This window comes from Balaenoptera physalus (genome assembly GCF_965194825.1).
Source record: "Balaenoptera physalus genome assembly, chromosome: 12".
Taxonomy (NCBI): Eukaryota; Metazoa; Chordata; class Mammalia; order Artiodactyla; family Balaenopteridae; genus Balaenoptera; species Balaenoptera physalus.
The window spans coordinates 47,600,456-47,616,202 of NC_138897.1; the positions used below are offsets into that span (position 1 = coordinate 47,600,456).

General features: G+C 39.4%; 1 protein-coding gene and 1 long non-coding RNA gene across 7 annotated transcripts in view; one reads left to right on the forward strand and one right to left on the reverse strand.

The window, feature by feature from the left end:
- Positions 1–15,747, reverse strand: part of LOC309639260 — a 433,950-nt gene that overhangs the window by 12,092 nt on the left and 406,111 nt on the right. The window lies entirely within an intron of this gene.
- NOL4 (nucleolar protein 4) overlaps positions 3,743–15,747 on the forward strand; it is a 401,283-nt gene continuing 389,278 nt past the window's right edge. For 4 of the 6 annotated variants that reach the window (XM_082416104.1, XM_082416103.1, XM_082416105.1 and 1 more), the window contains exon 1: positions 3,743–4,129. In XM_082416104.1, coding sequence (XP_082272230.1) covers positions 3,866–4,129 — 264 coding nt within the window. In that variant the 5' untranslated portion in view covers positions 3,743–3,865. Of the gene's footprint in view, positions 4,130–4,274; positions 5,276–15,747 lie in introns of those variants that run through there. The other 2 variants (XM_082416106.1, XM_082416107.1) reach the window with 2 other exon arrangements.

Genomic DNA, 15,747 nt, shown 5'->3' on the forward strand with positions numbered 1-15,747 from the left:
GTTGACCCAGCCCACCAATTAATAATGAGTACAAGTACAGGACAGAGCACACTGGAGACCAGAGAATCCACAGGGCTCTGAGAAACTTGGCTCTCAAAGTCCTAGAACTCTCTTTTCCTTTAGTCCAATGTGAATCCTCTTTCAATAGTTAAAATTTACCTCTTCCTTCTAAAAGGAATGTGTCTTACATGATCTCTTTCAATTTTGTAGTTTTTTTTTTTTTTTTTGCTTACATACAAAGTCTAGTTAATATGACTAGGGGTTGATGACATATTTGTTTGTATTCTGTGAATCCTTTATGTCTCAAGGGTTCTAATTTCCATACACTGGCGTGTCAAGTATAATCATAAATAGAATGAACACGTGTATGTGGTCAGGCCCTATGATTCCCTTAAGTGGGGCCCAACTTCATCCAAACAACAACCAGCAAAAGGCAACAGGAATGGCCAAGAATTATGCCTGCCTGCTTCTTCCTTCCTTCCCTTCCTCGTTTTTCCTTCCTTTAGTAATTAACTAACTCAGTATATATTTATTAAGTACTTACTGTGTGCATTGTTCATTGTGCTGGAGTTACTTGGAAAACAAGAAAGTGCAAACTCTCAAGAGTCTTCCAAGCAAGATTCTATTTGAATAATGAAACATACTTACATGAAAATATAAATATAGTACGAGGAGCAGTGCAGTTCTTGTGATCTAAAACCATGTTTTCCAAACTATAGTTGCCAGTCATCCTTTGCTGGATCATAAAATAAATTTATTGAGTTAGGACAATACTTTACCAAATAAAATAAATAAATAGGAGGAAAATGGCAAATAGTGTGTATTGCATGTAATAAAAATACTTATTTCATAAAATTTTTGGAGGACAGATGTATGTATGCACTCTATGCCAAAGTAAAATATGAGTAAAATATGTCTTACTAAATATGTCTTACTAAAATATGTCTTACTATGAGACAAGGTTAAAAAAATGTTTGAAAGACACTATCCAGAGGAGTTTAGAGAGGCAGATCACTTTAACATGAGTAAGTCAAGGAAGGAAGTCTTTCTGGTTCTGAAGGTACTTGAATGAGGCTTAGAGGAGGTGGGGTGACTTTTCAAATGAAAGAGCTACCAAAACGAATTCTAAAATTGAGAATTCAGCTATAACCGTAAGAGAAAGTAAACTCTATAGAACCAGCTTAATCTTGAATGAATAACCACCCTGTGACCAACGATACTTCCAGAATCTCCTAGGAAACCTATGACCAATATACCAGAAAATCTGGATCTCTTGACTTGAAATCATCCTCCGTCTCTGATATCACCAGGGAAACTTTTAAGAGAGTTGTTCCTGTGAGGTACACCACATTTAGAAGGGTGATGGAAAATACTATTCTGTCCAATTGCTTGTTCCAAATATTTTTTTAAGATATTGAAATTTTTTTTTGAATGTGAAAAGCCTAAAGATAAATACCCAATTCAATAAACTGAAAGTGATCCTCCCCTTATGTGTGATCCACTTATGACTTCTATTGGCCGGTGGAATCTCTGAGCTCTACCGGTCTAATATTTATTGGGCAAAAAAAATTCAAGGACTCAGGACAACTGATTTATTTTAGCATTTTCTTCTTGATACAAAAGAAGGGAATAAAAAGAATAAAAGCAGTGAAGGTAGCCTCTAGAGGAGGAGCTTTCGTTGCAGCAATCTTGCAAGTTAATGAGAATTCACCCGGGACTCTAGAGCCCCCCAGAGAAGGGAGAGAGGAGGAGATGGGGAGGGGGGGTGGATAAAAACTCTTCCTTTGCAGCTGGCCCTCTCCCTCATTTGTTGCTCCAATAAGCAGTAATTAGGTCCTGAGCTAATGGTGTCAGCTGATCTGCTGTTTTTAGGCTAGACCCAGAGGAATCTCCATGGAAACCCTGCTGGAGTCGTCCCCCCACCTGGATGCTGAGTGCTCCTTTCCGCCACCTGGCTGCCGCCGGGCCCGCTGCTACCTCCTCCTGCCTCTAACCTGCAGCCTGCAGCATGCGCGCTGCCCCCGGGATCCCTAAATGGGACAATTCTGTCCGTGACGTCAGCGCCCAGCCGTCTCCACAGAAACTTTTGTCCCATTGGCCAATCAGAGAGCTTGGAAGGGGCCGGGGAAGGGGGGGCGGGAGGAGAGGGGAGTGGGAGGGGTGGGGGTGAGGGGAGAGGCGAGAGGTTTAGTGTGTGGAGCTGCTCGCGCTCCGCCTGGGCTGTCAGTCCCGGCTCCAGCCGCCGCGAGACCTTCCCGGAGACGCGCGCACACACGGCGCACCCCCTGCACACCGCACGCCCTCGCTCCCTGGCTCACACACACGCACACACTCAGCCTGGCCGAGCAGGAGCCACTGACCATTTTGCAAGTGCCGGGACCAGCTGCGGCGCACTGGGTACAAACACTCCGCGTTCCCAGTCGGGGCTTTCGTCTTGGAGACCACGACGAGGGGCGAAGGTGGGCTAGGAGGCGGACCCGGCGCTGAGCACCGGTCGGGCCGCCTTGCTGGCAGAGCCGCCTCCCGGGACGGGCGCGGGCCTCCGCAGAGAGTAGAATAAAGAGGAGCGGCCGCAATCGCAGCGCGAGGAGGATGGGAACTCCCCTATTCCAAGCTCTGTAACAAACGGATGGAAATCCTGAATGGAGGAACCGCTGATTTCATTTGCTTGAGAAATCGTCCGGAGGAACTCATATTTGGCTACTCTGAGCGGTGGAGGGGGTGTCCATGACGTGGCAGGGGGAAAATAGACATCCGAAACCTCCCGTGTGAACTGCAAACTGTAACCAAGCAATGGGAAAATGATACCTCGCTATATTCTAATTTCATGCAAAGGGTTTTAAGCATCTGTATCATAAACTTACTTCTATGCCTTGTACCCAGTTCGCCAGAGACCAGAGGAGTCCTGTCTGGGGACCCCATCATTATCCGGGAGACCCGCCGCCAGCGGCCTGCCTTCGTTTACCCACATCCCCTGGAACGGATATCTGTTTGGGGTACCACAGGCTATCCTATAGAACTATGGCCAAATCTTCGTGAATGCTTTGCTAATTCTGGGACTTAACTACTGGAACCTACCTCCGGGACTGGAATTTAGCCTAAATGCATCTGAAGAAATGACATTTTATGCCGCTTTAAAAATACCTTAAAAAATTTCCTGTGTAGCAGGATTTGATAGGTTTAACAACATGACAGGTAAGAACTTTCTCTCTTTCTAGTCCCTGAACGCCCCACGCAGGGAAGGCCGAAGCGGAACAGTACCCTGGAGGAAGAAGAGCCCGGGGACCCGGCTGCCCTTAGGACTCTCAGGCGCTCGGCCGGGCAGCTGCTTTTGAGAGAGGCGCAGCCCTCGCTCCAGGACCGTGGGGCCGGAGGCTGGGGAAGCTTCTGGGGCGCGCGCGGGGAGGCGGCGCTGCGCTCCACCTGCCTGCCCCGGACACAGCCCCGGGCGAGGCGTCGAGGGACCACCCCAAGTCAATAGTGGGTTTTTAATAAACCAAGGAATGGGATTTTAATTATTCAGAACCCAGCTCCTCCGGGCCAGATGCTGTTAGGATGGTCCTACTCCCACAGTATTAAAGAGACCCATTACTAAGAGGACGAGAAAAGCGTCCAAGACATCCGTCGCAATTACGAACGAACCAGAGACTTGGTAGCACAGGGCATTGATCGCTGGTGCCCAACCGACCCTCCTCCCCTCTCCCCATTCCTCCCCCCCGCTCCCCCCCCAACCCGAGGCAGGCTCTGGCGGCGGCCGGGACCTCGCGTCCCTACATCGTGGCGGGAGCTGCATTTTTCATGAGCCCGGGGTGAACAGGTGCGAAGTGCGCTGGGAGCATCCGGCCGGCGGCCGGGAGCAGGGAACATGGAGAGTGAGCGCGACATGTACCGCCAGTTCCAGGACTGGTGCCTCAGGACTTACGGGGACTCAGGCAAGACCAAGACGGTGACCCGTAAAAAATACGAGCGGATCGTCCAGCTCCTCAACGGCTGCGAGTCGAGCTCCACGGACAACGCCAAATTTAAATTCTGGGTCAAATCGAAGGGTTTCCAGCTGGGCCAGCCGGACGAGGTCCGCGGGGGCGGCGGCGGCGCAAAGCAAGTGCTCTACGTGCCGGTCAAGACCACGGTGAGTGACTCGCCTTCCTCTGTTATTCGTCTGCCCGAGCAGCCTGGCGGGGTGGGGGGGGAAGGGGGGGGAGAAAGGGGGAGCCGTGAGCCACCGTTGGCTCGTTTGCCCCCACCCTTCTCAACCCCCTCCCCAAGTCGTCCCCAGTCGTGTGAGCCAGGCGCGTTTCCCCCAACGTGGAGTCTTTGTGGTCCTTTATTTTAAAGCGGCAGCGCACCTTCAGAGCGCGCAGCCCTCCTGGCCTCCGGGCTCCCGGACACGCTGCTGGAGCTTCCATCCCCTGGTCGGCCGGCGTCCCGCGTCCTCGGGCTGGGCCATTGTCCCACGTCCTTCGCTGGGCGCCTGGCGCGTGTCCCGCCTTCGCCACCGCTCATAAAGGCCACGCTGGAACCCCAGACGCACGCTCTGATAATAGACGATTCTGATCGATAGTCTACAGTGTCTCCTTATTGGCACAAAGCCCAAACGTGGCGCTGGTCGTGGATGTGGGGTTTTCCCCCGGACACTATCAGGTTTTATTGTTAGACCGCCGCTATTGCGAGACACCGGGCTGTCCGATCGCCTTGATCACTCCCGGAGATCTTGCCACGACTATTGAGATTGTAGATAAGGTCCTGGAGATTCCTCCTCCTATTGCCCCCATTCCCTTCCTCGCTTCCCCCTTTCACAAATAAAGCCGCAGCTACATGATGAACAACAAAGCGAGATGGGTTTGGGCGCAGTCAAGTGGTGTACGTATTTGTTCCTTATTCTGGGATGGCTCTAGTCTCATGGCCACAAAGCTCTAAGCCCAGGCGCTGGCATTGAGAGCTCAGTATACCTCAGCCTACTAGGCAGAAGCCTGTGAGGTTGGGGAGCGGCGGCAGCGTCAATTTCCTTTTTAAGGAGATGGGAACTGTGGGCTGCAAGTAGGATTGCAGATCAGATCCGTAAGACCTCTTTCTTCATCATGCTAGGTGGGTACTCGTCTGGAGTAGGGGTGGGGGAGGGTATCTGGCATCCTGTACATTTTTGCCTCGCTTTCGGGTTTCTTGAGCATTTGCTCCTTTTCCTCCCTTTCTTACTGGCCACTGTTTCTCGTGCAGTATTCCTGGAGGATGCTAGAAACGAGATGCCTTGAAAGCTATTCTTCTCTATCAAACGGAGGTATATTCAATTGGAAATATGTGCATGAAAGGTTTTTCAAAGGATTATTTGGAGGACTCTTTTATGTTTGGAGAGCAGTTTATGGTTTCTTGAGATTAATTAGGGGTAGTTGTTTGAAGGGAGTATATTTCTTTTGAAATTTATATGGAAAATGGGACATGGAAATAAAGGTGAAATGGAAACACACATAAAAGTTCTGCTGTTTTTTAAAAAAATGTGCCATTGTTGGAAGGTTTCTAGAAGGTCGATCTATAAATGCAGACTTCTCTTTTAACATGTGGCATTGCTAAAGACAATGGTGAGATTGCTTTACTAAGTAATGAGCATGGATGAACTGAGGTTTATTTACATCTGGATGAGCCAGAAGTCTGTCACATAGAATGAAGTGTTTTGATTCATTTTTATTGGGAGTAACATGAAGAACCTGATTTAAAAAAATAACTTACTGTTAGACAAAGTAAATTAGAATTCACAGCATGTGAATATATTTTCCTTTGGGCAATATGGGGCTAATTGATGAATAAAATAATCATTTAAGATATATTTACCTGAATATTATTTAATAATTCTATGTTTTTTCTTTTTAAATTGCTAGCTTGGGAGTTTGTTTTTCTTTTCTTTTTTTTTTTTTTTTTATGTTACACTTAGGCACCTCTGTTTACGTGTCGGATAGCTTCACTTGTGTATTGCTCCAGTGAGTTTATACTTGCATGGATTTGGTTACATCCACTGTATGTATAAACAGGTGTGCCTTTTTAAAACATTAATTCAAAATTCTAACATAAATTCTGTAATGGTTGTAGAGGCGCTAAGATAAACATGGATGCCAGTAATTCAAACCAGCATTCACATGCTCAGATAGCATATTTTCATTGAAAAATTAATGCAGAGTTGTTAAAGAATTGCTGCTAAAACATCTAATATAGAGTAACAACTCCAGGGTTAATGATAAAGTAACACGTGTATCTCTTTTCAGTAAGGATTCCATATAGTTAGGGGAGAAAATGTAATCCTTTAGGTGATGTTCTTGGATAATGGTTTCCCGTGTAGTATTTCAGAGCTCTGATCTTCATTCAGACCCGTTTGGAAATGTTGCAGATGTTTTTAATTCATGAACTCTCCTATTGCTGTTTATGAAATTTTTATGCTGCTCCTGACATAGAATTATAGGCTCCTCCTTCTCTGAGAGACAGCCAATCAACATTTCAATGAGTTAAAAAATAAAGATCCCCTTTTATCATGTGTTTCCCCACATCTCAAAATATTTCTTCCTTAAAAATATGTTGATTTTTCTTTATGATAACAGGAGTGCAGTCGCCAGAAAGACAAAGAATATCTTTTTCTTTTCATTCAAAGGCATATATCGGTTGAAAGAAAGTGCTGTATTTGAATGGTATTTTCACATAGACTAAGAATCATGCTAGCTTTTTGAGGCTTGAAGGTTCACGGCTGGCTTTGCTGTCATTGAGAGAGATTTGCGCCTGGTGTTGCAGTAACCCACTGTTGCCGGTAATTAGACATCATTACTACTGCAAAAAGGGAAAGAGAGAAGGGGAGAGGACAGGCTGAGGCTAATTAACTCCTTGTGTTTAATGAAAGAAAGGGAGACTGATAGCAACTGGGAGGTCGGACTAGAAGAGAGCAGACACACCACACAGACTTAACTGAAACAAGACTATCTTTCAGTCTGAAAGAAGCTCGGTTCTACCTCTTGTTTTTCCAAAAGAACATATGTAGCTTTGCAAATACTTTCCCCCCCTGAAGCCTAAATGTAACTGATGATAAAATCAAGCAAGTGACAACTGACTTAAAAATGTGGAATATTGGAGAAGATAAACATGCCCTTTAATATTTGTCCTGGCCATGCCTAAAACTGAGGGGACATATCTGTCACTGTTTAGATTACTGTGTGGCTGAGGAGATACTGTTTGGTCACCAAGCAACAACATCCTGCAACTCAGCCATTTTAGGTCTGGAGTGGGAATGTGTGTGTGCACGTGCGTGTGTACACACACACACATATGTAAGGTTTGTTGAGCATTGCATCTAAGTTCTTTTCCACGCTACCACTATTATTTTTATGTTCCTTCATTAAATGTGTGAGAAATTTAGAAGTATGAAATTATGAATAACTTAACAGTTCTGAAAAAGATATAGCAAATGCCTGACATTGATTAGGAAAAAAATGTTTAATCAGTGACTTTAAAATTAGCATTACTATGGTTACTCTATTTTATGTCTTTGATAGTTCTAGTTTAGTTTATTTTTAGAAGCTTTGCATCCTCATTGACATTTTGTTTTCTGGCAACATTAGTTGAAACATCACATTTAAAATGTAAAGCACCAGAGCACATTCTACTACTTGATATTAGGAAAGGTAAACTTAGAAAAGAACCAGAAATTTCATTACAACTTTTCGTTAGTAATATTATTAACGTGTTAACGTGTATTTTTTAAAAAGTTGACTGCATTGTATAAAACATTAGGAAATTCAGTAAACTCACATTTCTATTTTTTTTTTCAGTCTTAAGCAAACAAGGTAATGAATATCCAAACTGTAAAATCAAATAATGTGAACAATGCTTTTCTTGACCTGTATTTGTAGGAACAGACACGTTGGCTTAATTTTTTTTTTTTTTACCATTCATGTGTATTTTTTCCCTTTATTTATTCCACTAGGAAACATAAATGAATCTTTCATCCAGAAAAGAAAATGCATTATCTCTAGTTAAGTCATTTAAAAATGATGATTTATTCAGTTCTGCAGTCTGTAGCCTCAGATTTCATATTTTCTTGCTGTGTATAATACTAATTGATTATTGTACAGTGATTAGAATGAATATTCATGGACTGGTTCATAACCAGTTACTGTTTTTTTAGTTCTCTGACTATGGTTTTTGGTTATTTTTTATACCACGTCAGAGTGAAGGAAATAGTACATAAGGAGTCCGTATACATTTCCGCTTGGCCTAACCCCATGCCTGAGGCACACATCATATGTATTGGGCCTTGATCTGGAATTTGCTATAGAAATTCTAGAAAACAAATCTGAGGGACATGCCAGTTATACATGATGATACTTTGTAACTCTGACACAGAGACAAATCATAATAGTAGTCACTGAGATATGAGCAATTTTTTGCTTATCTCTTAATACTTCCATACTAGTGGGAATTGCTATTGATGACCAATGCATTTTTTTCTTCATTTAAGTATTTTGGGACACTCTCTACCGTAGGTCTTTTGCGGGGGGAGGGTTAAAGAGATCCCAAGTATGATTCTCAGCATTGTGGTTTATAAGCTGACTTTAGTGGTTCCTTGTGAGTTGTTGGGAGGGATCCATCATCCATGGCGAGTCCCTAGCACAGCGCCTCCTTAAGGCTCTCAGGGAATGTGGGTACCTTTACTAGAGGCCAGTTGGCCGTGAGGATTAAGGGGCAAAGGGCTTGTAGAGATAACCCCCCTGAATTTTAGGAGGAAATCAGACCCTCGTAGTATATGAGGACTATCCCACACTTAATTCCAAGGATACGAGTCCTTGACTTTTCCATTGGTTCTTCCTTGTCTGGCTAGTAACTATAGTGGAGGTGAGGGGCAAGACTCAGCACTCATATATATTCCCTCTAGAAACCTCCTGAGCCAGCGGAGATTCTGCTTGTCAGGATTTTAACTCTAGACTTTCTGCATGGGATAAAGGAAAGATGAGGAAGGAAATCCAGGGATGTGGCAACAGAGCTTCCAAAGTTTCCATCTCCATGTCAAGATCATAAAGACCTTTCACTAATAACTGTTGTATTTGCCAGTACTTTTTATATCTAACTGGGAAAATTAAAGTGAATCTAATGTGTTTTAGGTTACGTTTATTTTCATAGTCCTGGGATAACAAGATAAACTTCATGGACGGCATGGATGGCAGGAAACATGGTATAGTGGGGTAGGGTATAGATTTTATAGCAAGATTTAAATCCTGGATTTGACATTTACTGAACCTGTGAATTAGGGGAAGTTTCTTAACTAAAGACACAGTTTCTTCTTTGTAAATGTACATAATATTACTTGCCTAATTAGTTTGGGATAAGAATTAATAATCATAATTCATACTTCCTAAGCATATAGCATACGTAGCATATGCCTGGCACGTAGTAAATACTAAAAAAACAGAAGCTGTTCTAAGTATTAACAAAGCAAGAACACCATGATGTAATTATAATTTGTGTTCTGAAGTAAAAAATCACACTGTAACAGAGTTAAAATACAAGATACATATATATGTATGTATTAATGTATTTTTCACATACTTATTCTGCCTACTCCATATTTAGAAAATAAAAATGACTTTGTCTTCTTAAAAGTGATACATTCTCATTATTTGAAAAATCTAAGGGAAAAGGAAAAAAATGCTAAAAATTCATGCTAGTCTCCTGCCCAGATATAACCACCATTAGCTAATTTTGAACATGATTATAGATGTCCCTCTAAACATGTATGCCAAAAGAAGATGAGACATAATGATTGATAGTGATACTGTATATGGACCAGCAAAAGTAATTTTCTGAAACTAGTATGATAATTATATGCTAATTTAGGTAAGAATAAAATATAATATTACCAAAATACAACAAAAGAAAAAGAAATACACGAAATTCAAAAAATTGCTAATAAAGGCTTCTTCACAGAGGTATTTATTCCTGAAATTAATAGAAAAGATTAAGAAAAACATTGAGAGTGAATTACATTTATTTTTTCAACTACGGACTTCAATTTTATACCATATAATTGACTTTCTCCAATCATAGGTAAGAGACAAATATATTTTCACTTCTCACCTCCTTATTACTTACCTCCCTGTTTATAATCGATTATATTATAATTGTTATATATCTGATTGTATTATATCAGTTATATTATCTAATTTCTTTTACTCTCAAGGTTTTTTATATTTATGTTATAGTACGTAATTTTCTTCTTACAATTATTGATATTTTCCTTTGCTGTACTTAAATGATTATCATCCATTCTTTTACCTGGTTTTCTTTACTTCTAAATTATTTGATTCATCAGTTGATTAACTGTGATTCCTGATCATCTTTTTTTTTTTTTTTCCTAAAGAAGGGTTCCTGTGTTCTATTCTTTAAGGTTTATATGCAATTGAAAATATTTGTCCTTTGTCTTTGTACCTAAAGAGCAACTTATCTAGGTGTCATTTCTTCATTTCACTCTTTCCACCAGACATTATAGATATTGTGTTAGCTCTGTTAAAATCTAAGGCAAACCTGTTTTCCAGATTTCATGGATTGTTTACATAGGTATCCTTGAAATTAAATAATTTCACTAAGATATGTCTTGAATTCCTTTTCTCACTCTTTCTTTCTCGTGAGTAATGGTACTCATGTCCATGGCTTCAGTTGTGTCTCTGTTCTGGGGACTTACTGCACATCTACTGGGGTTCAGATCGGTGTTTTGGGTTTTCTACTAGATGTTTCCATCAAGATATTCCAAAGCCCCTAAAATTAAACAAATTCAAAAATGAATTTTTCTTCTCTCCATTCCCCCATCCTAGGTCCTCCAATCTGACCTCTTTTTAAAAAAATTTTTTTTCCATGGATGGCAACACAATTTGCTTACCTATCCAAGCCAAAAATCTGTGTGATATGCTTGATTTCTCCCTTTTCTTCGCTCCTTATAGTCAGTACTTGACAGAGTATTGTTGATTCTACCAACTTAATATCTCTTGAATTGACCGACCATATTCTTACCACACCATACCATGCAGTATGTCTATTGCTTGATAATTTAGTAATTTTTCCAAAACCTGTTTTGAAGGAAGGGAGTGCACAACGTGTAATACCTCACTGGTGCTCAGTATTAATGGAATAAATGAAAATCACCTCCCAGTCCAATACCACAGATGGGAACTTCTTATTTACCACCACACAACTAGTTTCATAGCCGTACTGGGAACTCTTTTTTAAAAAAAATTATATTTATTTATTTAAATTGTAAAAAACACATAATATATATTTTCCATTTTTACACGTGTAAGTGTATGGTGCAATAGTATATGTACATTGCTGTGCAACAGATCTCCAGAACTTTTTCATCTTGTAAAACTGAAACTCTATACCCAACAAACAACAATTTCCCTTTTCCCCTTCCCTCCAGCCCCTGGTAACCACCATTCTACTTTCTGTTTCTGTGAATCTGACTACTTTTGATACCTCATATAAGTGGAACTACACAATGTTTGTCTTTTTGTGATTGATTATCTCACTTAGCATAATGTCCTCAATATTCATCCACGTTAAAGTGTGTGACAGGATTTCCTTCCTTTTAAAGGCTGAATAATATGCTATTGTATGTACTTACCACATTTTGTTTATTCATCTGTCAGTGGACATTGGGTTGCTTCCACCTTTGGCTGTTGAAAATAGTGCTGCTCTGAAAATGAGTGTGTGAAGGGTGTCCCTTCAAGACCCTGCTTTCAATTCTTTTGGATGTATATCCACAAATGGGATTGCTGGATCACATAGTAGTTCTATTTTTAATTTTTTCAGGAACTTCCATACTGTTTTTCTTAATAGTTATACTATCTTATAGTCCCATCCACAGGGCACAAGGATGGGCTCTTTTTAAGGCTGAGAAACTAGTGACTTTGCTTGTCGTCTAGAGCTCTTTAATGAGCATGTTTCTTCTTTAGGCAATAGCAAGTATTGAATGTAACACGATTAATAATAATGTTATAATCTTTACATTTAACAAGTTCCTAATATATATTGGTTAAAGATTGGGCTAATACCTTTAAAAAAAATGTCCACTTTAATGTTCACAATAGTCCTACAGTATGAACACTTTTCATTACATACTTGAGAAAATTGTGGTTTAAGTTAAGATAACTTTCTAAAGTCACACAGCTTCTAAGTGTTAGAGCTGGGATAAGAAACTATTTCAGTGGGATTCCAAAGTCCTTGCTTTGGTCTCCAAACTTTTAAAATAATGCATTCCAATGATTTAAAAAATTAAATATTCCCCCAGTATGTGTATTTTTATAAATTACATATAGTTCTGTATCAATACTTAACACATAGCACACGTTCAAAAATATAAATATATAAGGCTGATATTAAATAGATATAAGCATACATTTTAATATTTTTTCTTCATCTCAGTAGGTCATCTCTTGCGTTCCCTGGGGTGTGCATATACCAATTTGGAGACAATTACTCTAATCCCTAGTACAGTGTTGCCTCACAGTAAATCATTTTGGTTAAGACCTTACACTTCAGCTAAAATATCACCTCCTCTCTTACAGGGCGGGGTGCCTCTGTACTTAATCTACACATGAAAATAGTTTCTTAGCCATTCAAATCCATGACATCCATAAAACAGTTATACACTTTTGCTGTTGGTTTGGTTGAAGTGAGAGTTTATTTCATCAAAGGCAAGTTGAGGAGATGGTACACAATCAAGGATAGCTGAAGTGAGGGTACAGTGGAAGATGAAGTTGGAAAAGTAGGCTGGGGCAAAATCATGGGAAACCTCTACTGCCCTATTAAAAAGTTTGACCTTCATTCTATAGGGAATGGCAGCTACCAAAAGTATTTGAGCAGGGATGTTATGATTTAGGTCTTATAGGTAGGGACTTGAGGTCTCTCCTTGGTTTATGCTGCAGAATATAAATCAGATGAATAAAGAATAAAAGTTAAATAGTTCCTTTGGTTCAATATATTGTTTGAAATATTATAGTTATAAATAAATGTTATACAGGTATTGAAATCAAATTATCAAGCAGTAAATCAATATAATACAGTAGCTTGATATTTTTGTGTAATTGAATCATGCTGTACAAATTTCAGACTTTATTAATTCCAATAACATGTTAAAAATAGGATTTGTGAAATATAAGAAAAAATAGATTTAAAGGCATTTAAAAGGAATATGGATCAAATCATCTTATAATAAACTGGTTTTTTTGTTTTTGGAGTTGAGGAGGTAATTTTTGACCTCTTAGTTGTTACTACATCCACAACTACAAAGATTTCCCAGAGAAATCCTTCTAAAAACCCAGGGGAGATCTATACAGAATACTTATTTAAGCACAGACCTTTTCAAAGTAAAGTTACTGTTTCAAATATTGCTTAGAATATGGAGTTTTATACTTTAAGGCAGTATTCTAAATCTTACTCCAAGTTGTTTCTTGCTCAGACTTCTGTGATTTTAAATCCACGTGCCAGTCTCTGCCACTAAGCGTCTTCCCTATGATTCTTCAATTTTTGTATACTGTGGTAGGCAGGATTCTAAGATAATTCCCAAATGACCCTCACACTTGTTTAATTCCCTTCCCTTTGAGTGTGGGTGGAACCTGTGGATATGATGAGCTATCACTCCCATGATTATGTTATGTTATATGGCACAGTTAGCTTGAAGAAAGGGGACTCTTTCAGGTGGGTCTGACAATCACATTAACCTTTTAAAAGCAGAGGTTTTTTCACTGGCTTATAGCAGAAGAAGTAGAGAGTTTCAAAGTCTGAGATGGATTCAGTGTAAGGGAGGTTCTCTATTGCTGAGATGGAGGGGGCCATGTGGTTAAGAGCTGAGAGCAACCTCTAGGAGCTGAGAGCATGCTTTGCCAACAGCTAGCAAAACAATGGGGACCTAAGTCCTACAACCACAAGGAATGGATTCTGGCAACAATCAAAGGAAGCTTGGAAGTGGGTCTTTCCCTAGTTGGGCTTCCAAGTAAGAATGCAGCTGTCTGACACTTGATTTCAGCTTTAAGAGAACCTGAGCAGAAGACCCAGTTAAAATGTGCTGGATTTTGGACACACAGAAACTGTGAGATAATAAGTCTGTGAAGTTTTAAACCACCCAATTTGCAGTTATATAGCAAAAGAAAGCTAATACATAATTTTTTGGTCTAAATTTTCCAAAAAGCATTTGCTCAGTTAAAACAACTTTTTAAAAAGCGTATTTGACTAATATTATTTGTGGTTTAAGATACAACTGGGAATAATTTAAATGATATTCTGGCCTAATGCCTAATGTGTTGCCATTTTAATAGTTTTTGATGAGATGGTCCATAATTTAGTGAAATATATAATTTCTAACAGATCATTTAAATATTTAATGATTTATCACATTAGGAATATATATATTCCTAATAATATATATGCATATGTATATATATATATACACATGTATATTATTTTGATTTTTCTCAATGTTTTTACTTAAAAACTCTTTATTTCATTATCTTCCATCATATATTCCATTATATTTCATTCTGTCTCCTAAATAGAATATGAGGTGGCTTGCAGTTTTAGGTTTTTCATGGGAGGATAGAGATAGAGGAGTGCACATATCAAAAGACATTATTATTCACATAATTATATTAATGTATGTTTAAGTATTCTTGAATATATAGAGAAAAATAACAAAATATAGCATCCATTATCATTTATTAGAAATAACTATTCTATAATTTTATTTTTAAATTATTATTTGTTATAATATTATACCTTATAAAGAAGACCTGCCTAGTATTTGGGGAATATAATATAGAAAATAGCATTAATAGGTATATCTTCTTCTGTTAAGATATTAGCTGGAACTGGTAATTATTTTCCCCTCTCTATGTTGAGAAGAGAAAATCTTTATTTTGATTTTTTTTCCTTTTTCTCTATCTGAGGTTTATCCAATAGGCTCTTATGTTCCACTCTTCCTAATTTTAATCAAGTATTCATCTGTGCTAGTTATTCTCACAGTTACAGAGCTGTTAGAAAACTGCAAGGTTGAGAAGGAGATTCAGAATATAAGTTCAGGAAGGTGGAAACTTCATTTTGGTAATAAGAAAGAATAACTTGTCTTACAGGCAGAGAGTGGGTGTTCTTGTTGTTAGTAGTTATTTTCCTTCCTTTTTAAAAGTTAAAATATGTTTTCAGAAAATATTACTTGAATATTTGGATCTCATCATTATATATAAAGATAGTAGTCATTGAGATAAGGTTGGCCAATATTTCTGAAATTATTCTTTTTCTTTTGGTTGGATGCCAGTGTGAGGGGGTACAGAGAGGATACTTATAGGTGAACATGACTGCAGTTGCCAGATGGCTAGAGGGCTTTAGGGGTTTAATCTAGGAACATGGGCAAAGCTAAGTGACATATATGAGGATCTAATGTCTAGCTTGGTCATAATAACACCATGCTCTAACCAATTGACCTAACTAGATGCGATTTTCAAATCAAGGCTAGATGGCATTTTGCTTGAAAATATAATAAAGGATCTCTTAGTAGAACTTCACTAACAAGTGAATTAACCAAAACTCTCTCTTCCCAGGGTGTGGACAGATTCATTCACAGTAGTCTACCCTGTAGTTACTTATACCTTGTGCACATAAAATTGAGTTGAGTGCATATTACTGGTTATGTTTTTCCCACATCCTTTTTAGTGAATTTCAATTATTATCATAATTGTG